Raw genomic sequence first — 25421 nt, forward strand, 5'->3', positions numbered from 1 at the left:
ATCAAACTGGCACCTGGTTGGATAATTTACCAGTGACAAAATGCTTGCAGCAGTTGAACTGCACTCTCGCGCTTTTCTCCTTTTCGCTCCGTGACTTCTTTATTTATTTTAGTCATAAACATAAAAAAGTCTCACCAAAGGGGTATTATTATGAAAATAAAGAGCTCCTTAGGGGCAGACTTTTCCTATACTGGAGTTCACCGTCTGAGTCAGCAGTGAGCTGACCTGTCTGAGAGCCCCTTCTCCTCTCCCCCCAAAAGCACAATTACACATACACAGAGAGAGAGGGAGAGAAAGGGAGAGAGTACAGTCTTCCTTGACACACTCAGTGGCCAGCCTCAACCTTGACAAACCACAGGGTTACAAAAAAGGTTCTTCTGTTTTTGTTTTTTCCCCCTCTTTCCCTCTGTCTTTCCCACTTTCTCTCCATGCACAGCAATACTCACCATGTACAGACCAAACAATGCCCTCATGTTTCGGTTGTTCAGCCTCAGCGCCTGGGCAAAATACTTTCTGGACAGCTCCAGGTTTTCCAGCCCCCCCTGGGTGTATTTCACCTGTGAGGAGGCATTAAACACGGCCAATAAGCTGTGCTAAAGGGCAGCTCTGCAATGACAGTAAGACATCTGAATAAGCAGTACATGACAAGCCTATGTAAACACATCTCCTTTCATGAGCCTGTATTCCCAATGACGTTTGGTTCGTGTCGGTGTCTCTCAGTGTTAAAGAGAGGCACCATTCACATAGAGCTAACATTTATTCCACAGTTTGCCCCCATGCTTGATGACTGACATCCAGGCGGGTACCTACCTCAGCGTACTGCTCACAGTACAAGTGATTGTGAGGATTGGTCATCATCAGCTCCTCCAGACAAAACGCAGCTTTTCCATAGCTGTGGAAACGACAAAGAAAACAGTAAGCAGATTGATACAGCTGTGGTCGTGTCATCCTTTAGCTTGCTCAACTGTGAAGCGCAACATCCATGCCCAATAAATTTGCAGGTATGAATTAGTATTGACGACTCCTCAGGGTGCAGGTCAGTTTACATGCGATTACATGCATGGTTTCCTGAGATCTGTAAAGATTCATCACATTACATAAAGTTTATTTACTACATTACAGTAAAGGTTAGTCAGCCCAGACAGCTGGCAAAGGTAAAAGGCTATCTTCTGTGGTTCTTCTCCCTCCTTTGGGGACACTGAAGATCAATCTTGTCTGTCTGTGTGTTTTTTCAGCCTTTAATGTGTAGTTAACTACCTTCCTGAGGTCAGCACTACAGAAAGAGCTGGCAAACTGTGCCTATACTCAGATGAGATCACTTCTCAGCAGCAGACTGCTGAGCTGTTGACCTCACACTAATCTGCTGCCACTCCAATTCTAATGCACAGTTTCCCTTTCACAGACCAAATCCAAGAAGAGCTAAGATACAGTATATCATTGAACGCAAAGCCATAAAACATCTGTGCACCTAGCAAAACAGAGGCCAAAACACACAGAAATCTACCAAGATGAAATTAGGCCACACAGTCTAAGAGCACAGTACACAGTAAGAGACAGTTAAGATCACTCTCTAGAGCTGTTTTACTAGGGATGTGCTGATCCAGTCCTAGTACAGGATATCAGTTTAATTCTGGCGCAAACAGCTAGATGTGGTATAAGTGACAATAATCAAGCATGTTTGTGTCCAGCATATTTGTCCTCAGATCTGTGCATAGCATAGAGAAATATAAAGACAAAGGTTAGGCAGTCTGGATGTATTTCAAGCTCATTAGCACTATGAGGAATTTCTGCACAGCTCGTGTTTTGAGGGATGGTGGTATAACCACAAGTGTAAACAAACAGAGAAAAGGGACAAAACTAAACAAAGCAAAGCAGCTAATGCTGTCAGCTGTGCAGCAAAGATGAGGACAACAGAAAGCTACAATCTACTGGTCACCAATGTGAACAGTTTCTGTAGGACCTCTGTCTGATCTCTAAGAGAGTGTATGAAAAATGTATCAGCTTCACCATAGTAATGTTTTATCTGTTTACTTAATTGTATGACGTTTTGAGAGATACCGATACAAATATGAAAATGCCATGGACAAAAGAGGAGTACGTGACTTGAGGTGTTCTCATACAGTGCTGTTTGTAAACAAGGGCCACAGTCACAGCAGAGGTTGATATGCTATTACAAGTGGAACACAGATTTACACAATTTGCAGAGGTCATGGTTCAATTTGTATTTCAGTTTAAAGTCGAATTGGTTTGTTCATTGTGGCTAAAAAAAATCATAAATTCTAAGTTTCCCTAAGTTATTACTTTTAACTGACAAATGTGCAGCTTATTGTTTGCTCCCTTTATTGTCGCTTAGAACCACCTGTTACAGCTGGAGCAGCCTGTGGTGTATTAGACAAAGGACAGAAAAAAGGAAAAACAAAAGATGAAGCAAAGTAAGAAGCAACATAGAAATTAATAGCCTTATACCTTCTGATTTGAAATTAGGGCTGCAGCAACGAATCGATAAAATCGATAAAAATTGATAATTAAAAGTGTTGGCAACAAATTTATGTATCGATTTGTTGTGTCGCGCGATTATGGCGTCACTTGGCGTGGCACTTGTTTATGTCACAAGCAGGCGGCTGATAAACTTTACTTTCACTTAGTTTAGTACTCCTCTGATTATAATCTGATGATTAACAGAAAAATGAAGTAGATATATTCATCATCAACCACGTTTCATGATGGAGATGAGACACTAGCGATCTAAAAATAGCTTGTTGTCTTAAAAACTCTGACGAAACTTTGCAACGATACGAGACTGGATTAAAACATTAGCGCTGGACTGTCCAGTGTTCATGTAATCCATGATTGTGTCCTAAATGTCCACTAAAATTTTAACAGAAGAGGGGAAGAAAAAGCATGAGCTGCAGTCACAGGGCAAGGGGAGCAGTTGGTTGTGTGTGTCTTTGTATGTGTGACAGAGAGGAGAGAACTAACGTGAGCTTGTTGAATGAGTGAATGACAAATGTTTGTGTTATCATCATATAAATAACTTTAAGAGGCTAGGGCTGACCTGTGGCTCCTCTGGGATAAAATAATTGCAAAAGACTAATAAAAGCAGTATCCCGCTATATGAGCTTTTCTTTCAAATCATATCCCCAGGCTGTTGTCATTAGTATTATCTTAAAGTGTTTATGTATGTTTGTAAGGAGGGAGGCAAAAAAATAAAAAATATCATTTTCATTTTTTAAATCATTTATTATCATTTTTTTGTGTTTATAGAATGTTCACGTTATTTAATTTAACAGAAATGACATCCGATTCATCGATGATTGAAATAATCATTTGTTGCAGCTCTATTTGCAATGATAAAATAAATACTCCAAAAAACTGCAAATTCAAAAAGTGATTTTTTTAAGAATGCCTCATATGTATGATTCAAGACAAGTGCCTTGAATAAATCACAGTCCTAAATAGATACCTGGTGCAGATATTACTCATGCAAAATCAACATTCATGTGCATCAGTGAAGAACCTCAGACTAGCTTATGTAAACACAGGATGGGATGTTGTAATGGAGCCTAAACTGTTCTCTACTTTCAAATCTGCATGTAGCTTTTAAAATGTATAAGCATTGTTAATTTCTTCAACGCTGTCTGCTTACACATCCAGAGGCTTTTTCAAAAACAACACGGAGAAGTTAACGAGATGGATAAAAAGCTTGTGGGTCTCGTTGCTCCACTATTCTTCCTACTGAATTTCACAAAGCAAAGGTATAAGATCTTTAGCAGAGCTTAAGAATTTGGATCAGCTACTCTGATTGTAAAACCAGGGCCAATATCAGTGTTTTATATAGCAATTTACCTGATAACAATGTTTTTAACTGCTTGTTTTGGTTTGAGACTCCCAAAATGCCATCATTCTCTCCTCTTTGACCACAAGAAATGATTGGTTTGTCCAACAACTCACATTTGCTGCCCAATAATAAATCTCTTCTCTAAATCAGCTGTCAGGTGTGCTGCATTTCAATATGACAGATAAACATCTGCAACTGAGCTCTACATGTCAAACTGGGTGATACTTACTAAAACCAATGTGAAATTACTGCATTGTGCACTAATAATCTGAGCATCACTGACTTTTATAAGTTTAAGAAAAAGCAAAGGACCATTGCTGAGTCTAAGGCCTTCTAAACAACAGACTGAGTAGAAGTTTACTTCTTGTTGCAGAGTTTTTGCAGGAATAAAAAAATCCCAACTGTTGCCCACCACAACACGAAGATGAATTTGTTTCAAGTCTGCCATGATAACTAGCTACAAGATTAACAGCACAGGAGGAAGAAAGAAAGGTGGGGACAGAAAGTAAGAAATAAACAGGGGGAAGGGGCTGAGTTGAGGAGGAGATCAGAGGGCTTGGAAGGTTGGGGGGCTGCTTACAATTACTACTTCCTCTGTATAAAGACTTTCAGATGTGCTTGAGCAGTGGCCGTGGCCTGCAACAGAGTCTGCTCCATCAGTCTTGTATCAGAGCCAGACCCTTACCTCTACTACTCTTCCTCTATCCCATCTCACCCGGCCATCACCGAGCTAAAGTGAAAGAGCACCAAGCTGACTCTTCACCACAGTGCTAGAGTGAGGCTGTAGATGCGATTATACTGAGACTGTTAGAATTGTTTCTTTTGGAGGTTAGTAAAACCATCAGCAGTGGCTTTATCCCATTTTAATACCACATTCTGACTGCATATAAGACAAAAATGGATTCAGACTGTGCAAAAGTATGTTTGAAATTTTTTTTTTTTACTATTTATCCTGTAATTCTGGATGACCGGTCCAATTTTGTAGAACTGTCTCATAAGCCAGAGCAGAACAAGGGCCAGCAGCACATTCCTACAGTGGCTATGAGCAATACTCACACACAGGCAAAATAGTCTCTTATCTAAACAGGACTAGCATTAGGATTGTTTTAACAGTGTCAACTCAGAGGTCATTAATTACCTTTTTAATGTGTTAACACTGATGCCTGCAGCAGCCTTTGCAGAGAGACACACTGCTTTGTTTATTTTTAGCTCCCAGGGTGTTGTGCAGTGAGGGGAGGAGAGTTTATTTGTCTTCCTCACTTCTCCATCACCCTCTGTTTTCACTGGCTGGGGGGGTGCCACCACCTTCTCCTGGGAATTTCACAGCAAGTGCTCTCTCCCTCTGCCCCTGAGCTCCATCCTCTCTGGAAAAGCGTGGTGATAATGCCGCGCCGCCCGGAAGAGGAGGAGGTGGGGAAACAGGGAGTTTGTAACCCAAAATAAAGAAAACAAAGAAAAGAAATTGACACGCCTGTAGATAAGGGGCTGTGGGAGTGAATGGTGTGATATTAGAAGTGTTGGGATAAGCTGGGAGATAATCCGCTCACCCCTGGATTTCCTCTGGCTACTACAGCAATAAAGCCTCCAGGACAAAAGCGAGAAATATCCAATAAGTAGCCTTCTCACCGCGCCACACATTCCTGATGCCACTGGGCTTGTACCAGAGCAACCAAGGAGCCTTAGGGTCTCTGTGCCCACATAGACATGCACATCACACCTACAGCAGACTGCTTCACTAACTCTTGAGCCCTAGACAATTAAGGAGGGATAACGGGTGACACAAACAATATTATTTTTTCTAACACTGCTCTTGTCTGTCTGTTGGTTCTCCGTGGCAACTGAGATATCAGTGGGAAGCTAGCGGCTCTTTCTGCTCTCAAATGTAGGAGAGGAGGCTTAAGACTAAAATCCTATTAAACAACTCTTATGTGACAAACATTGACAGGGCTCCATTCAGACTACTGACTGAGTTAGGTATCTCACTGCCTCCATTGTGGCCATCCAGCAGGGCCGTGGAGATCAAGCCATCAGTCTCATACAAAAAGCACTGATAAACTGACAAACTTTTACGTGCAGCTGCCTTAGTGGACACAAGAACTGGTTTTCTACTTTTTTTCACAAACATCTACCATTAATGGAAGCGGTAACACTGTAATAACTTGGCAAATAGCTGATGCACCTTAAATTCTCTTCTTAGAAGGTACACGATTTGTTGTAGGATTTTAGGTCATTTCACTTTTTCAAGTTTACCACAAAGATGTACAAACTTAGATTTGCATCTGTTCTAGAGAAGACCAATCCCTGATTTGGGATTTTAATATAAAATATTTTATCAGTAGGTTGTAGTCACCAATCCAACCATCTGCAATTGCAATCTGCAAAGCACAGTGTGTGCAAGGTAGTGTCATTCTATCAGTGTGTCCCACACATAGAAAACACAGAGGTCTAGGTGCAGATGGCCTACTGGTTAGGTTGCACCCGTGTTCACAGGTGGCCTGGGTTCAAGTCTGGCCTGTGGCTCTCTTGCTGCATGTCATTCTGTACTTTCACATTCCTGTTTCTGACTCTATCCACTGTGCTTTCTCTAAAATATAGGCAAAAAAGCTCAAATAAATCTTGAAAAAATATATATAGTGGGTGGGTCACCTAAGTATGTTTGTATAGAACTTTTAGCTCTAGCCACCATCTGCTCATGTGAAAGACACCCACCAGCATATCCCATCTGTAGATGCACCAACTTAGGTGTGATGTCTCATGTTAAAACAGGGTCTTTATATGTGCCCTACAGTACTGTTTTTACCAGAGAAACAACAATAGAGAAAATATAAATCACCATTATTATCATAAATGTAAAACTATAAGGTTTAAGGTTATTGTCACACCTGACAGTCCAGAGGACTTGGTTCAGTTTGGGGCTGAATTTTTTATGTGGTTTGATTTGCTTCCACGCTGCATTTGGTTTAAAAAACAAAACCTGCTGGACAACGTCAAGTAGTTACTGTCCGTTTTATGATGCTATTGTCCCCAACAAAGAATAATGAAGGAAATAATATACAAGAAAGCTGACGAAAATGGCTCATGTATTGGCCAGTTCGAAAATCCATCTCCTTCTGCCAGCCTTTTCACCACATAAACAATGAAGCATTAACTGATTTATGCCATCTTGGGATTTCTGCCTTTGCTTTGGTGTTCATATAAGTGTTTCATAAGAAGGTGCCCAGTATGACCAGAAAGCAACACAGTGAGCTGTCCAGTATTTTGTGTTTTTTTGTAAGAGTCAATATAATAAGATCGGAAGTAGAAGGCAAGCCAAAATGACACCGAGAGACTACGATGTGATGTCATACTTACACGGACACCAAGTGAGGTATGGACATGCACACTCCTGATCAAAATTTTAAGACCAGTTGAAAAATTGCAGGAATTTGCATTTTGTACTGTTGGATCATAAGAAGGTTCCAAGTAGAGCTTTAAAATGCAGAAAGAAGAAATGGGAGTGAGACAAAAAATATTGAGAAAGCAATTTATTGAAAACAACAATTAAACTGAAATAGGCTATTCATCAGCTGATCAATAGTCTAAAACCAAGCCAAAAGCCAAAAATCTGCGCAAAAAATGTGGATTCAATGTCATTTTCTGTCAGTTAGTCACACTGTCATGACCTCCTTATGGCAAAGGCAAAAAAGCTTTCTGTCTTTGAACGTGGTCGGATTCTTGAGCTGCATAAGCAAGGCCTCTTGCAACGCGCCATCACTGCTGAGGTTGGAGGCAGTGAGACAGTTATTTTGAATTTCTTAAAAGATCCTGAGGGTTATGGAACAAAAGAGTGAAGTGGTAGACCCAAAAAAATTGCACCAGCAAGGATCCGATTGGCTGTCCGTCAAGACACGGGACGATCCTCGAACCACATTAAGGCCGTTACTGGTGCAGACTGCAGCCCAATAATGATCAGACTGCATCTGCAAGGGAAGGGCTTAAAAAACAAAAAATATCTTCAAAGTCCTCGTCTCCTTCAATGCCGCAAAATTGCCCGTTTGGACTTTGCAAGGGAGCACCAAACATGGGACACTGAAAGGTGGAAGAAAGTTTTATTCTCTCATGAGAAAAAATGTAACCTTGACGGTCCTGATGGCTTCCAATGTTACTGGCATGGCAAGGAGATCACACTCGAGATGTTTTCTATGCAGCACAGTAGAGGGGGCGCCATCATGATCTGGGGTGCTTTTTCCTTCAATGGAACAGTGGAGCTTCAGGTTGTGCAGGGGCGTCAAACGGCAGCTGGCTACGTGAAGATGTTGCAACAGGCATCCCTCAAGACTGAGGGCCCTCGTCTGTGTGGTAATGACTGGGTTTTTCAACAGGACAACAATGTAGCTCACGATGCTCGCCTGACAAAGGATTTCTCAGGAGGAAAACGTCACTCTTTTGGACCATCCTGCGTGTTCACCTGATCTAAATCCAATTGAGAACATTTGGGGATGGATGGCAAGGGAGGTTTACAAAAATGGACATCAGTTCCAGACAGGATTTTCAGGGTTTTTTTTAGCTATGGTCTTAAACTTTTGATCAGCTGACGAACAGTATATTTCAGTTTAGTTGTTGTTTTCAATAAATTGCTTTCTCAAATATTTTTTTGTCTCACTCACATTTCTTCTTTTTGCATTTTGAAGCTCTACTTGGAACCTTCTTGAGATCCAACAGTGCAAAACGTAAATTCTTGCAATTTTTCAACTGGTCTTAAAATTTTGATCAGGAGTGTATTTGAATATATTAAACCACTGGTAGCAGCTATTGCTACCAGCTAGCAATGTACTTAAACCCGCCCACAGGTACTGCCACGTTTTCTTCAAATGGCACTGATTGGACCAGTCTGTTCTTAGACCTTGTACTATCGTAACGTTGAAGCTTTGCAAGATGGATCTGCCTGATGACAGAGTTGGAATCTGGCTTATGTGTCAGCTTTGCAAAGTGAAAAAAGTTTCACACTGTGAGGGGTTTTAGAAGAAAGTAAATAGATTAATGTATTTACTCATGTTCGTTGATGTAAAGCTCCGACAGCTCATGCCACGCTTCTTGGTCCCCAACAAACCTGTAAACACAGACTTAAAGTCAATTTTCATCCTCAAATATTTAAAAACTTTTTTTTTTAAACATAAAAAGCATTAGCACCATGACAGAATAATCTACTGCAAAAACAGTGGCTGCCATGTCAAGTAGGAGAAAGTTTTTACTGGAACTTTATGGACAAGTTTTGCCAGTTGACTGAAAGCAAACTTAGATTTTAATTAAAATAAATGCCAGGGTATGGGGGGAAGAGGAGGAGTCTGACCCACTCCCACTCCTAAAAAAAACTTACTGCTCAAGATACTCGTTGAGCTCCCGGATGGCTTCGGTGCTTTTTCCCTGGGCCTTAAGGATGGAGATCTTTCGCTTTCTTGCAGCCTGTGGAGCAGAAAGTAAACAGGATTAAGAACTCAGCTCATTGAATATTCTCCTGAAAGCAGGTGGGAGGCGTAAGAGTTCTGAGTTAAAGAGTCCACATCAGTGTCTTTAATGTGCAACACAATATGATTTATCTATTTGAGATTTATCATCACTTTGATGCATTATGATAAAAATCAATCAAAAGAAAAGCAAAGAAAGCAGCACTTAAGGGACCAACTTTAACTTCCTGAAGATTATTTGTATCATTCCTGGGACATTTTAATGAAATGAGCCAAAAAAGACATAATTGGAAATAGTTAGTGGCTAAAGTCCAACAGGAGATGGACACACATTATGAGTCAATGTTTGAGAGCTTGAATGAGCTCAGTGGCTGAGATAAAATGGTGAGTCATCCCCTTACCAAGTGGGGAAAATGGCACACTCCCCCAAACCCCAGATGCCTGTCTTCCTGCCGGCAAAGCACGCATTTAGCACTGCACCATCCCATCTTACATCAGCTGAAAATTGCTTTCCGCTTCGTTTTGATGTTGAAGTGACCTTAAGGTGGATTAGATTCTCATCAATCTGAATTAGAAAGTATTACTCCTGCTTCTCTGACTTTTCCAAATGTTTTACTCCCGCCAGCCCTCCTCCTCCTCCTGGTAGTAAGTGAAAACCCTAACAGGAGGCTGCCGCTCCATTAGACGTGCACTGCCCTGCCACAGTCTATTTTATTTATGGACTGGCACTTGATTGAGTGGGGCTTCCTCTACTGCACGTCTAACCAAAGCCATTGAGGGCTGTGTATGAGTCATGTCTAAGGGGCTGTAAATTGGGGCCTCTTCTGACACCACCATAAGAAGAAATCCACTTATCCATCATGCTGGGACAGGGACCTGCAGAGGCTCTGCAGACTCAACTGACATGCAATATTTTAGCCTCCTGGAGGAAGACAGTAGCATGACTAGATCTTTAACAGCAAATTCTATTCAATCCCAAAATGAATCTTATTCCCAAACATTAAAAGGCAGGAGTGTTAACAGCCACCTAGGAAAATTATTAAAAATTATGTCAAGTTATCAGACAACAAGGAGCAGTGAAAGGTCAACTCATTATTTCCTCTGGCTTTAAAAGGTCCCACCACTTTGCATCTCACCAGAAACTGATGCTATGTGAGATTCAGGAATCTATCCTCACATTAGACTAAATTACAAGCATGTGGGAAACTTTCTCATCCAATACAAAAAGGGAAACAGAAAAAACCTTAAACCCTTCAGTGATGTTGAATTCGGGTTTTTGCACTTGTGCACTCCTGCCATCGCCACACCCACCTCTTTTCTCTCCCAGCTTTTCTTACTTTCTCTCCCAGATAAAGAACACTTGGGGCTGAGAGGAACATATGGAAGTTGGTAGCCCGGAGAGTCAAACAGCACTTTATTAAACAAGAAGCAATTCCAAACCTCCTCCTTTCTCTGACTAATGAGCCAGAAAAACCTGGCAGTGGGTCTGATCCCTCTGTTGTCGTGATTCTTTTTTAATTAGCGCTGTGAGGAGACCTCAAAAGTGAGGACTGGATTATTTACATCACCCTTGGCCTTTGGTTATGACCACAACCTTCCTTTATAATATGAAACATTGCTTCAAGGAAAGTATACCTTATTACTCTGAAAATGCATTGGAAGAAAAACAGAAAGACAGGAGGAAGAGCAAAAGACAGCACTGACAACTATCAAACTTTTGACACTTTTAAGGTTTGTTTTACATCTGTAAAGTATTCATGAGAGTGAACATTTCAATGGTCTTCTGTTATGAAACAGACCTTATTCTTTCTTTTTTACAATGCAAACTGATGTCTAATGGCGTTGAATGTTTTAAATGGAGAATATACTTAATTTTTATGTGGTCAAAAACCTGCACTGGGGCTTATGTTTCAGATGAATTAGCTGCACAAATATAATCTAGTCTGTAATTGCTTTTGATCGTGGGTCAACCTCAGGGGCTGTCTACATGACCCCAGCGGCTTATTTGAGAAATATGTGGTTTTTTATAATAAACAATTAGGGTAAAATGAGATTGCTGGTATTTCATATTACCGAATCAGCCTGCTGCTGTGATAAGGACTTGTTGGTAATACACTATATGCAAGTGTTTTTGGCATGTCATAGTCAAATCAATTCACAAGATGAAATCTAAAGGTGGAAAGAAAAATGCCTTTACGCACACAGACAAGAATTTTGCCAGATCATTGCTGTAGGTATTGGAACATAACAAGCAATGGAAGGGCTAAGAGTTTGAAACATTTTTTGGACACCGCCGTGGTGAAAAAAAATCCTTGAGCAATTTTTGTTGATTCAACAATTTTGGTTAATGGGTACCACATCTATTCCACAGCCTGTAATTACAACAGCTCAGTTTCCAATCTCTGCTTCGCATGCTGGGATGCCTCGCAAGTCTTCCTTGTGGTCGCCAATTTTCCGCCATTTCTCAAGCCATCCCCTGCTTGATTCTTTAGAGTATGCTGGTAAAGAGGAGAAGGCTCTCAATTCAAGACAGGTGACCTGAATGATGTCACCATGTCACCACTCCACCCTCTGCAGCTACACCCAAGCAACTCAGGACACGTATTGTGGGAAAAGGGTTTAAGGTTAACATCCAACGGACACAGGACCTGTCTTTGTTTTTGTGTTTTATTTTCTGTTCCAGTCCCGGCCCTTGGTTTGACTGACAGCCTATGGGTGGTAGGGTGGCGGGATCCAGCATGTAGAGATGTAGAGATCAGGAAACTGACCGTTCCCTTTCCCAGGATGGCCCTTGAATCCCCAGAAGATTTGTGCCATGGTGGGGAGGTGCCTTGGGATACACTGATATAAAATTCCCTTCATCCCGAAGACAAAAATTTTGCTAGGGATTATGCAAATCAAAATAACAAACTTGCTGAGGAGACATCTGTTTTGTTTATAAAACAGCAGTAAACAAGGAAATATTGTGATTTGTGGGTTTTCTTTAATCTTGTCTTGGACAGCGAGACTTGGACAAATCTTTTGTGAAAATTCACTGTAATCATCAGTGATATTTCCTCATCAGACATGGCATGAATCAGCCTGCTGCATTTTGAGTAAAGTTCAAGTTCACACAAATGTTTCTGAGGTTGTTGGCTTTTGTGCAAATATCATTACACCGAGAAACTACAATGAAGCCAGTTAGCAAATCTTCAGGTTTTTTTCCTGGAGCATTTGTATGGCTGCATCAGCATTTTTAGTGTAAAGACACAGTGGGATAAATTCTACATGTGCTCTGGTGCACTGTCTCTAAATTGCCATTCTAGCTGAAATATGTTGAATTAGGCTGGCTACCCACCAGATTATTTTCAAATACTGACTCGTTTCAAAAACATGGCAGACCACAGACGTAAGGACGGTTTCAACCGTATCTTCAACATTATAGTCCTTGAAATGCACACACTGGACAATGTAGCCAGAAACTCTGAAACTAGCATGATACAAAAAGACAAAAAAATATGAAGGATGGGCCTGGGCGATATGGCTAATTATCACATCACTGTATTTTTTGCCCTTCAACAGTATTTTATCATGGTATTAGACAACTGAAAGTGATCATGCATTTAAATGCACATCCGGGTGTTATAACCGTCTTCTCCTCCTAAAACAAACCTGTGATTGCATACTAAAGTAATGTCTGAGCATAAGATCACAGGACAAGGGCTCTGTGTTCACTTCATTAGTTATAAGTTTAATTCCTCTTTTATTGAGTTGTGTCCTACTGCTCACGAAAAGATAAAAAAATTCAATAACAATAAGCAGGGAAAACAACAACTACAGACTTAAACTGTGTGTGTGTGAGAGAGTATCTTTTGTAGCACTGATTTAACTTAGCTTTAGCAGCGGTACCGGTGACTTTATGCTATTGCAGAGTACATACAACGGTCAAGCTGCGATCAGCTGCCAAATTGTACTGCCAAGCAAACCCCCCCATAGTGCACAGACTCCAGATAGTAAATCATCACTTTATCAATACTGTATTTCATCCTGCAGCACAAGCAAGAGGCCAGCGGGAGGTCAGTGGGTCACAGAGCTACAACAGCAAACCATTGATGAGCTGGACATCATTTACAGCAGTGACAAGGTGAGGGTTTATTCATCCATTTTTGTAACCATTATTTTTATAGATTAAAGGTCAGTCTTCTTCTCCACCTGCCTTCCAGGTAGATTTCAGGACCGGCGGGCAGGTTCATATCTAAAAATCGCATTTCGCTCTTTCTGTCCCCAAAACGTTTTCGTAGACAACATGGCGGTTGGTTATGTCAGCCTCTGTGAGCGCGACCCACGGTACTGTAAATTTAGAAAGCTTTTTTCTAATTTTGTAAAAAGAAAACGAAAGTTTTAAGGGGATGATTGTGCACTTATTTTAACGTGCTTCACATAAACATTATATCCCATTCACTTCTACGCACTGCACCTTTAATGGCTGCTGCCTTCCTTTCTGGCACTTCACCGGATAAAAACATGAGAAGCTCAGCAGTGGCTAAGCGGTTAGCGTGTAGTAGGAAGATCGCGGTACGACAGTAGTAGTAAATGGAAATAAAGTGGTAGGTGGGCTGTTGAAGGTTAAGCTTACGTATAACTACTCATAAGTGAAAAAAAAAAAAAAAGTGAAAAGAGGCCAAATATCAAAGCACGATATTAATCTGCAAAGAGGAATGAAGGCGGGCAGCACTAGCATTTAATGCTAGCCACGCTGTAGAGAGTATATTAGGCTAACATCACACCTGCTGACTCAATGACCCTGTGAGGAATTTGACAGTTTTCTAAGGATTTTCTCCTATTTAGACTCTTCGTTAAATGAAATTTAAATGAGTGTTTAGCCAAATAGGGAAATAGATGCTTAGGAACATCCATAGTCTGCACTGGCTGTAAGGTTCCAGTGTGCAAGGTTACTCGCCTTTGGTAGGAGCAAAAGAATGGCGCTGCGGAGTGCGGCACAGGTGTTAAATGTGGGAATTGCGAGTTACTGTTTAGATGGAATATATGACTGAGACTTTGAGCCTGAACTGATAAAAAATACTAAGGGGATCTCCAGATTAAAACAGTGATGTGACTTGTTTTAAAGACTAACTTGCAAACACAGGTTTGCAGTGAGCTGTTGAAAACAGGTAAACTACAGCGTGAAGATTATCTACGTGGCCTCAGAAACATAAATGTGTTCTCTCTCTCTCTTTTCCACTGAAACAAAATGTTTGGTTCATCTAAAGCAACCCATGTGTTCGCTCGGCACATCAAACTTGTTGAACATCTTTGGGGTGAGGGGTGAAGGGAACAGCCAAAATAAATAAGGTGAGGGTTTCTTTTGAATGCCCTTAACAAGATTTATTTTCTTGAATGGCTGCAAGTCCTTATGGAAACAATTAACAGCAGGTACATTATGTTTTGGGTTGGTGGTGTGGGATTGGCAGAACACTAGCGATACATGCTTTTGCAAGTCATTTTGCAGGGATGAAGAGTGAACTGAAGAGAAGATAGCAACGAGAGAGCTCTAGTGTGTATATTAACAGCATAAAACACACAGCATTGTCTGCACCTAAAGCCAAAGACAGCTAAGTTAAGGTGGATCAGGAGTAGAGCACTGTTCACTAAGGGTGAGGGTCTGATAGGTCCAGTAAATCACCTCTTCAAAGGCCAGACCTTTATTTACACTTTACTTCCCCCAAACATGCCTGCCACTGACTAAGACCATAAATCACCCCCAGCTGCCCAGCCCTCTCCCCTCCTTTCAGCTGTGTGGGTGATAGGTTGATCAGCACTGTGGTTAAGGTCAGAGAGGCCAAAAGGAGTTAAACTGAGCAAACTCACACTGCTAACACCAAAGTGTCTCTGTAGATTTAAGGCCCTCCGAAATGCTGAGACCACAAAGTTAAGCACCGCGGCTGCTAAGCAGAGGGGCTTTCCCCTTTGTTTCCCCACTCCTCAGTCTTACCGTATTGGTTGGGTCGTCCTGGAGAATGGCATCATAGTGCTTGTTGGCCTCGTCATACCTTTGGAAAGAGAGAAAAGAGAAAACATTTGTTTTTTAACCAATCCCAGTCTCAAGTCGAGTGAAATTAGGTGGTGGGGAAATCAAACAAAGTTCAAGGTAATCAAGTTTGTGTATACAGCATGGCAGGTTCCTGTGATTACAGTGAAGCTGTACAGAAATCAGCGGTGATCTGACGGAAGAAATAAACACTCATTTAAGTCAAGGTTACTGGTCACACGCAGACATTGTGAGACACTTAAATCACTTCACAATGAGTCATGAAATCAATACAAACAAAGCCCACTATTTTGAAGATTGTATTTTCTTTTGATTGTATCTAGTTTGATTCACCTTTAAACAAAATTTAATTGCTGCTGTTTCATCTGTCCAGATCTGAAGCTAAAATGCTGGTTCAGTTGTCTGTCTCTTGGCTCGTACATGATACCACAATACAGACATATGAACCTGATAAGCAACAATATCCAGAGCGGCGCGCCTCAAACTGCCGGGTTGTGCCCACATGATTCTGTTTAAAGGGAGAATTTATGAGCTGTAAATATCAAATCATCCGGTAAAGAAATCTGGGAATAGGAGGCATGTGCACTTCACTTGTCATGTCAAATCAGGCGCTGAAGAATGAGTTCAGAACTTTTTTCTATTAGCGGCAATCTGCAACACTGACGTTTCAGCAGCCAAAGGCGGGGATCAGTGATCAGAAAGTGTTCCACCCACATTCTGCAACAGACAGAAGCAACTCTGGTTCCCATTAGCTCTGAGAAGCCCCACTTCCAGCACCGCTGCTTCCCTCACATTCACTTTATTACTCAGCCACACTTTAGGGGAGATTTCAGATGGCACCAGGCGAGCACTCACGAGCCACTTTGATTCACTTTATTTATTTAAGAACCAAGTGTGGGGGTGTTTGTTGGTGTGTATGTGGAGGGGAAGGGCCAGGCTGTTTGAAGCTGTGTCATTCAAGTGTAGCTCTGTCTGCTGCCAATTAGATCCCTGTGTGTCGTTTATTTAATCTGACAGTGCCGAAGCAATCACTCTCATTATCACATAAACTCTGACATAACCGATAAACCAGTAATGGTGAGCCGGGTGGGGAATGTAAGTGAGATAGTAAACAGATTGAAGCACTCTTATTTTAGTTTAGGGGAGGTTAAAATCCTCCATGTTTGTTTTTCTTTCTGCCTTTTTCTTGCTTTTTTTAAAAACAGCAGGTCCAAAAGTAAACCCATCACTAAAAAGTGGTGGAAAATATGTTGGCACTGTGGTGACATGTCAATATTTACAGCACTGAGGCATTATCCCACTCCTGCTTTGGTCTCTGTACCATGGAAAAGAATGCATCAAAATAGGAAGGGCAAAGAGAGGAAAGCACAGCGGAGGGATGAAGAGTAGCAAAATGAGGAAACAAGGGAGGAAGAAAAACCAGAGAAGATTGAGGGACCCCCAGAATAACAGTGGGTTCTGACCACTTCCTCCTTGGGAATCCCTAACTCAGGCTGAAGGGCCACAGGCTACCCAGCAATGAACTTTTCTTCTCCCCGTTCCTCTTCTCCCCAAAGGATTCCAGGGTGATCTCACATAAACAGAACCTACCCCACACAGCTGTACTTACACACCCAGACCATTATCGCTGAGGATGTGCTAACAGTTTATACCCCCTAAGCCAAAAAGAATGACACAGAGAGTGCATGACTTTCAGGCTGAACTGTTTTTTGACTCCTCTGCTTCAGGGGCTTCTGGAACCATCTGCTTACCTTTCCAAAGCTTCCAGCCTCATGCCCGTTAATCGCTTCACTCTGTGGCTATCTGGAAACTGCTTCTTCAGTTCCTGTAGACAGATCTGCAAGGATGTGGGTAGAGAAGAGAGACCAATTACAGTTGGCTGTAACGTAACGTTGATACATTCTTGCTCTGACACAAATACTTCCCCAGATATAAACCACCTGTCTCAAAAAATCTCAGATTTCATCAGGATTTTATCTAAACAAATTGTCAGCGCTGACTTAAAAGTTGTCACAAGACTAGTTTCACTGTTGGCCATGTTAACAAAAAAATTGAATTTTCTTCCATTTACAGAAAAGTATTGTGTTCAGATAAGGTCATTTTGATTACAAGCGTAATGCACACTAAGGTTGTTGAAATTTAAAATACTTTGATACTTTTTGACACCACATGCTTTAAACCATTGGTTCCCAACCTGGGGCCCAGGACCCCCCATGTGCCAAAGATCTTAGGGGGGGGCGCGAGGTTCTGTCTGCTCTGAGGCTGCCCAAACTAGATTTGTTAATATTGACTAAAACAACGATAAAGCAGTTATTAAGTAGTTTATACAAAGGTATTTTGTTAAGAAAAGCATGCATAGGCCTGTTTTAGAGTTTTATCTTGGGTCCTGGGGTAGGTGTCACTTTTCTTAGGTACATGTAGTTGGGGGGGGGGGGCTCTAAGGAAAAATGGTTGGTAAACACTGCTTTGAACAATATATCTGTTTTTTTAAACACTGCTCATGACATAGACATAACTACAAAAGAACTCAGAGAGCACAGACCTCCGTCATTAGCCCTGTCTCCCAAAGGTAAAGATTCCTTTAAAAAATTCCTGGATCCAGATGGTGATCCGGATCACTCCCAAAATCTAATCAGTTCTTCCTTATGCAACTTCTGACATTTTCTGAAAATGTCATCAAAATCCATGAATGACTTTTTGAGTTATGTTGCTAACAAACAAACTAACAAACAAACTAACTAAATAACTAACAAACCCTGCTGATCACATAACCTCCTTGGCGGAGGTAAAAAAGTAGACTAATGACAAGTCATTACACACACCAAGCCAGTAGTTGGCAGTATGACTTTGAAATGACTAGTCACATTGCAGGACATGTTGAGATAGTCAAGTGATTAGAAAAACATCATGCTACCACTTCTGAGTTGTTTGGTCTCCTTTTAAAGACTTATCTAAATCTAAATCCTGCCCGAAATCACCATCAGTAGTTCATAGAAATGGGCGGTAAAATGGTAATACCATATCCCAGGGTATTAAAAAACAGCTATAGGACTGCTTTAACTACCGTCATGATGACAGTGCTGTGTAACGGGCCTTTGTCTTTCAGGCAGCACCACTGCCTGTGTGTGAAGACGCTTTAAAGGTGATGAAAAAACTCACGTTAATGATGTCAGGCCAATTTGGCAATAGACGAACACACATATGTGCTGAGGCATAAAGACTTTCACACCGTGGCTAGCTGTCATTTGATCCTCCACAACTTGAGTTTAAAAACACTTTAATCCTTCTTTCTTCTTTCTGTAGATCAATAATGAGAAATTATGAAGTGTATTCATAAGCATACCTGCAGCAGCCACACCAGGCACAATTAAAACCATTGAGGGTTTTTAAAAACATTTAAACTTATCTTTACTGGTTTTGATTGAAATGTAAATGAGGTTAATCAATGCTTGTTGTTTATTTTAGGCACTGAAGTTTTTTGTAACTTTTTATACACTCCCCATTACGTGAACCTTTCAGCAAAAGAGCTCACCATTGAAGCACAATGCCAAAATAAATAGCCTAATATTTAAGTCCAGTCTTTATCTGCACATGGAACATTGCTTCACATTCCCAGATCCTATGTGATAATAGTTGATTATTAATTATTTATTTATGCATGTATGAATGACGGGGTTGGAAATCAACTTTTTTGCCTTCCTGCCACATCAGGAGTAACTTTAGGACTGTTTCATACCAATATTAAGAGTAAACTTTACCTATGCGGTCAAAAAGGCACATGCAAATGAGTCCGACATCTGAAAGGTTTAACAAATAAATAACCAACAAATTATTTAGGAAACCGTTTATTTCAACATATAACATTTTATAATAGGTAAGATTATGTATTTTGGTAAATGTTCTTTATGATGGCTGACTGTCCTCCACTGACTTTATCTACTCTTTTTCTCTCTCTTCACTATTATTATCCACACATTGCATGTCTCCGTCTCCTCCTGTTGTCTCTATGCCTTTGTGATCTTTTGTCAACACTCCTTTGTTTATAAAATTTGAAGAGTTTCTGTCGTTATCTGCATGTCAACGAGGTTAATTTAAGAGTATAAATAACGATTAAAAATATCACCAATAGCGTAAAGCACTATGAGAAACATGCACACGAGGAAAAAAATGACAAAAGGATCGTCCACCAGTTTATTGATCCCAGATGAATGAGTTTTAAAATGATCGTCAGGTGACCCACGGAGAAGCCGCTCAGTCATAGTCTTTACAGGATCTACCCCCTTCAATATTCACAGCACACCTGCCCCCACACACCTGTGAAGGGACCGTACGTATTTCTGCCTGCTGTGGTGAGAAGATCAAGAGGGAGCTGGTGCAGACATGAGCCCAACTGTCCCTGATTTTAACCACGTTTCCCACTGGTTTGTCCATTTTAGGGGTGGGTAAAAATATTGATTAATCGATGCATTGCAATATCCCCCCCCCCCATTCAATATCGATTCAGTAAATCCTCTGAATCGATTCACCTCCTGGCCAGTGGGGGTTGCTGTGCATGTGATTCGCACTGTATGGACGGAGGCCGCACTCGACCAAACAACAACATACCATAACCATGTTATGTGAGGTTTATCACAGTTTCCAAGATGAAAGAAATATTATTTAAGTTTACATGCCCTTTACTTTTTCAGTGTTTATACAGAACTGTCATGTTTTGTACTTTTGTACTCTATATGCAAAAATAAGTTATTGTTTTGGTCAAATATTTATTTTTAGATGTTTTATTGCTCAAAAATGTCAGATGACTTACTACATATGTTCACATGGGCATGAAAATAATTCTTAAAAAATTGTCAGTGGGTTACTTGTGTATTTCTACTTCTTACTCAACCGACATCAAAGCATTTAAATCAATACCGAAGCAAATTGAAATCGAATCGAATCGTGAGGTTCTTAACAATACCCAGCCCCAGTCTGTTTGCAGCGTTTTATACGGGGGGATTGCAGGATTTTCCTGCATAAATTGTGCGCAATTGCTGCAATCTTACGCCGAAATCCAGTGCTCATTTAACCCTCTCAGACGTAAAACAAGCGGAGCATCAGTTCATACACAACTTTAGAGGATAAAACAGATGCACTGGAAAACTCTCTCATGATACGGAGTCAAAGCATTCTAGCAAACATTAGACCTCAGCTCTGACATGGAGAGGAGGGGGCAGGGCTCTCTGGTTAGTGAGGGTGTGGGTTTGCTCAGCTATGGTCATGGAGTCAGAATGAGCAGAAAACCAGGACTCAGAAATTAAACAGATTCATGGAAACCATAAATAAAATAAGGCTATTTAGTTTGTTTAAGAAAGAAGAGACCTGCTCTATATGGGAGATGTCCTTAAATGACTTCTGTTGTGATCTGGTACTATATAGAAAATACAATTAAATAAAATTGATTAGACATGCCATGGGGGTGGGGGGGTGCCGCTGGGGGGTGGGGCGCCCCCACTAATAGAATGGTAGGGGAAACTCTGATATTGGTTTATGTTTACACAACTAGGATTTAATCATTAAAGTCCTGAAAAGTCACACGAGTTCCAGGCTCACTGAAAAGGCTGCCACAAGGAACTCAAAGGCATCAATAGTGTCAATATTTATGGTTCAAAAGATATTTAACTTTTGAAAAACTTTTTGTTGTGTACGACCGCACCGGTCTGAAAAGCTTTTTAACTATCACTCTCAGAGAAAAAATATCACACAGCCACCATTCTTTGCTGCTGCAGTGGGTCCTTTGGTTCTTCTTTGCTGCTCTAAAAATGATAGCTTGTGCATGCAGTGTTTTCTGGCAGCAAAGAAGAATTGATTTCCATTTATAGCACTAATATTTAGCATGGCTAAATGAAGCAAAATATAAAGTTCAACCAAACACTATCGGATTGGTCAATAAACATGTACTAGCCGAAATCAATAGTTGCATTTTAAGCTGTAGTGGACGTATTTCCTACCCTAGCACCCAAGAACTATTTTTTTTTTAAATGTCATCTTCAAGCACCAAAAACACTGCTGTTGTGTAAATCAACAGCCAAAATGCAACCAAGCTTTACCATGTTTGGCTGAAGTTGTCTGGTAAATGTGGCCTTAAATTTGAGTATTTGCTGATAATACTGTACCTCAGTCCTTACTGCAGTAACAGGATACTTTTGGCTGTAAACAGCTGCCTCTTTCAGCATTAAACTGCACTGGTATTAGCTTGAACCCAGGAAAGAGGTGGGGAATGGTTACAGTCACATTCAGTATTAGTCTGAAAAAGATGGGTAAAGTCTGCAGTGTGGTTTGTATCGTTTGCACTATCCATCAGCTGGAGTCTGGTCCTTCTGCTTTTTTAAGCCTGGCAGCGGTGCTGAAAGGATAGCCAGCAGACAGCTAATTGTAATGACTGAGTTCTGCCTTTTCTGTAATCAATGAGTCATTCTTTTTTGCCAAGGGAGTCATTTCATCCATACTGATTAAAGACGTACCTTTTCAATTGCCATGATTTCTTGACTTTTTCATCCCTTGCAGATCAGACCATTTTTAGAGCGTGAATATTTCAACACAAACCCAGAAACATCAAATTAAGTTTGAGCATGGCAAATAAACTCTGAGGGAAAAAGCAGTTTAACTCCATAACAGAGGGCCAAGTTCAGCTAACACTTGAAGCATGCTTCTTCACTCGTTTGCTGCACTGTCTAATTCCAACTTTCAGCAAATTGTTTTTCCGAAGTACAGACAGACTTATACCATTTGGCAAAATAAAAATCAGATTTTCACATTTGGCAGAAGAGGTGAAGCAAAGTAGGAATGGCTGAGAGAGTGAAGGATGGCTTTTGAAGCTTTTGGGTGTGTGAGGAAGAGCGGTAAAAACTCACCCGAGCCAAGTCATCCCGACTGCAGTCCAGCGCTGCGATCATCACCTGCTCATAAATAATCCATACTGGGCAGAGGAGACACAGACAAAGAGGACTGTGTTACCACGGTTTCCATTTAACTGTCAGCTACAACATGAAAAAATGATATATTGATCTGTACAGCTGACATACAGGCTTACAGTGTGTCCCCGACATCTGCACTTTTACTCAAAAACTTCCACTATGTGCTTAAACAGCTCAGGACTTCATTCAGGAACTTTCTGTTTTTATCAAATTATGGTATGCTGCATTGACCAATTTATGAATGGAAAATGTGATTCAATAATTTTCTTGTTAAAACCATACATAAATTTGGAACTTAAAAAGCACTACAGTAATACAACGATCATAAATGCCGCATGTAAACACCCTTGCGAAAGGCTTTATGGTCATGTTATTCATTTCTTCAGAGAAAGAAGGTCATAAATTACTGATTCAATCTCAGTAATAATGTTAGTTTGTGGAAGTTAAATGTAACATTATATAGGAAAGTATGTTTTAAAATCACAACTGAGACATGGAAAAGGTGATTTCTGAAGGAGGGAAAAACATAAGAGTCACAGGTTGGACAGTTAAATGAGAGGAAACCTACTTATTAGTAAAATAAATGTTTCTAACTTTATTGCAAAGTCTTCAAATAAACAAAACTAAATTCTCTGAACAAACATTTCTGGACATGTCATGCTGTTTCTCACTCAGCATAGTGTGACTATGTTGACAGTTACTCTAGTTCACATGCTGGACAAAGATTTAACAGCTAAATGTGGTCGTGTTAACAACACAATGTGTCTGTTTTCACCGAAAACAAAACCATATGCATACATCAATTCCAAGATAAGCAATATATCACATTAATTAGACCAGTGAGTCATGTTAAAGCAATACAGATGTGGTTACACAGAGGTTCGGAACAGCTTTAATAAATCAGAATTGTTGATTTGTGTTTAAATTAAAGGGATTTTTTTAGAAGTTGCTTACATTTTCAATCCACAGAGTCCTCCAAAAATCAGTCAGTTCTTTAAAATTTGATTTGAAATTTGTGGGTGGTGTTGTATTCGTATCAAACTGTCCATGATGACCGTCTAGTTTCCTGAGTTACTATTATTGTTATTATCATTGTTGTGAGTATTTTATTGATTAAAATATAAAGTTAGTCTGAATATTTTCGACCTTGTCTGTCCACGAACACCACTTTTAGAAACTGGCATGTTGAGCACCATCATTACCAAGAGTAACCTCTAAAACGTTTCACTTGGTGGTTGGCTAAAAAAAAACATAAATGTTTTTACACTAAGTCAACTGTAACATTATAACATACTGACTAATCACCTGGCTGCGGAAGTCAATTATTTGAGTAAATACAACAAACTTGATAGACAGTTTGGACAATCCAATGGGACATGTTCCGCCAAATGAACAACCCTCGTTAATTGAGGATAATTTTACAAACCAGCTCCACCCAAAAACTGGGTAGTGGTGCCAAAACAAACAAATGGCTTTAGTTTTCTTTGACTTTAATGATTTCAAGGCATGTTTTGATAATTTTCTTTTCATTTCACAGCCAATTTAATAGCTGGTTTCAATAAAATCATGGCATGCAAAGTGTTTTCCCTCTTTTTGAAGACTTTATGAATGATAATGACACACGGGACGGGTTTAATGTGTTAATCCAGCAGGACAGAGCAGTCATGATATAATATATAAAACAATCCAATCAAGGTAAGTGACAAAGCTTAGAATTTTACTTGACAGTAACTGCATACCTATTCAGAATATTCCTAAAATAGATGTGGGCTTGGTTTAGTACAGTTGAACACAGTTTAACACAGTAAACCCTGATCGTACTTGTGTCTCTTAAGCCGATGTCTGACCAACCCCACTTGTTTGGATGGGAATTCCATCGCTTTTTAGAAATCATCATTTGGCTCAACCCAGTAATAAGAGCAACCAGTTCAGATTTTCAAATGTGTAATGATAAAAGTAGACCAGCTTTCAAACGGGAGCCAACTCCTAGGGTTCATATAAAAGCAGTTTCACTGAATTGGCCTGTTCATGAAAGACACATCATTACTCAGCAGCTTACTGACTGGCTTGATAGTAGGCCTACATCACCATTTGGATAAAATGAGGGAGAAAAGCCATTAAATGGAGGAAGCTAGCTTCTGAACTCAGTACAACTCTCATCTTCTTTCATCTGGCTAGCCGAGTAGTACGAGGTCTGCAGGACTAAGTCAGCTGTGATCTCGATCGAAATGCACAATATTGTTGCTATGATATCAATTTTTTGCAGATACTAGATTAGTTAGTCAAATATCAGTACCACCATATATGAAAAATTCTGCTATTTACAGCCAATCTTTTAGCTTCAAATATCTTAAGTATAAATCATAAATTAGCCTTAGATACTAGCAAATGTACAGCTGTACCATCAGGTATAGGTGGCTGCTAGGGCACCACACTCTAAAGGAGGCCCACCATTAACTCTTAAAATTTTGCCAGAAAACCCAAACATAATACAACGACCAGACAGTCTAATTCCCCGCTCTCCTCAGTTCTGCTTGACTCAGCCTCTCTTTGCACAGGAGACACTTGAGGTTTTTTTTTAACGTCTAAAAAATGTGTGTATGTGTCTGTATTGGGATCAGCTTAATTGAGTTTAGAAATACAAGCAGATATCAGCAAAACTCCAATATTGTGCATCCTTTTATAGAGAAATTTTCTGATGACAACAGCAGCATGCAGGTCAATTTAGAGCTTTTAACACAAGTTCCTCCATTTCCACTGACTATAAACTGGTGTTCTTCACTTCACTTCTTGTCCTCCCCATTTCTCTTTTGTGCATCATCAGGATCATGTGACTGCAAACAGGTTACCCTTTTTGTCAACATTATTTGACCTACTTTGATAACAGAATGGTAACTAAGAAGCACATCAGTTAAGTGATGTTTGGGAGTATTACAGCAAAGCAGATGAAACGACACAAATCATAAACCAGTTAAGATTACTACTTAATTTTTGGACATCAAATAAAGGACAAAAACAACAGTTACAGACAACCAGCAATCTCTTAGTACCATATTTGCTGACAGTTAAACCTGCACTGTTTTGATGCCACCAGAACAGAGGGTACTGACAAGCTCAAGACAAAAAACAAGACTGAGGAGGTGGTCCTGCAAAGC

General features: G+C 40.3%; 1 protein-coding gene across 1 annotated transcript in view; it reads right to left on the minus strand.

Annotated features, from left to right (window-relative positions):
* The window catches only part of emc2 (ER membrane protein complex subunit 2), a 44665-nt gene that overhangs the window by 16891 nt on the left and 2353 nt on the right, over positions 1–25421 (minus strand). The window contains exons 3-9 of the mRNA XM_041794338.1: positions 22204–22268; positions 17062–17147; positions 15254–15311; positions 9195–9280; positions 8868–8927; positions 811–892; positions 447–557 (exon numbers count right to left, since the gene is read on the minus strand). Coding sequence (XP_041650272.1) covers positions 447–557; positions 811–892; positions 8868–8927; positions 9195–9280; positions 15254–15311; positions 17062–17147; positions 22204–22268 — 548 coding nt within the window. The remainder of the gene's footprint in view (positions 1–446; positions 558–810; positions 893–8867; positions 8928–9194; positions 9281–15253; positions 15312–17061; positions 17148–22203; positions 22269–25421) is intronic.

Source organism: Cheilinus undulatus, linkage group 8 (assembly GCF_018320785.1).
Source record: "Cheilinus undulatus linkage group 8, ASM1832078v1, whole genome shotgun sequence".
NCBI lineage: Eukaryota > Metazoa > Chordata > Actinopteri > Labriformes > Labridae > Cheilinus > Cheilinus undulatus.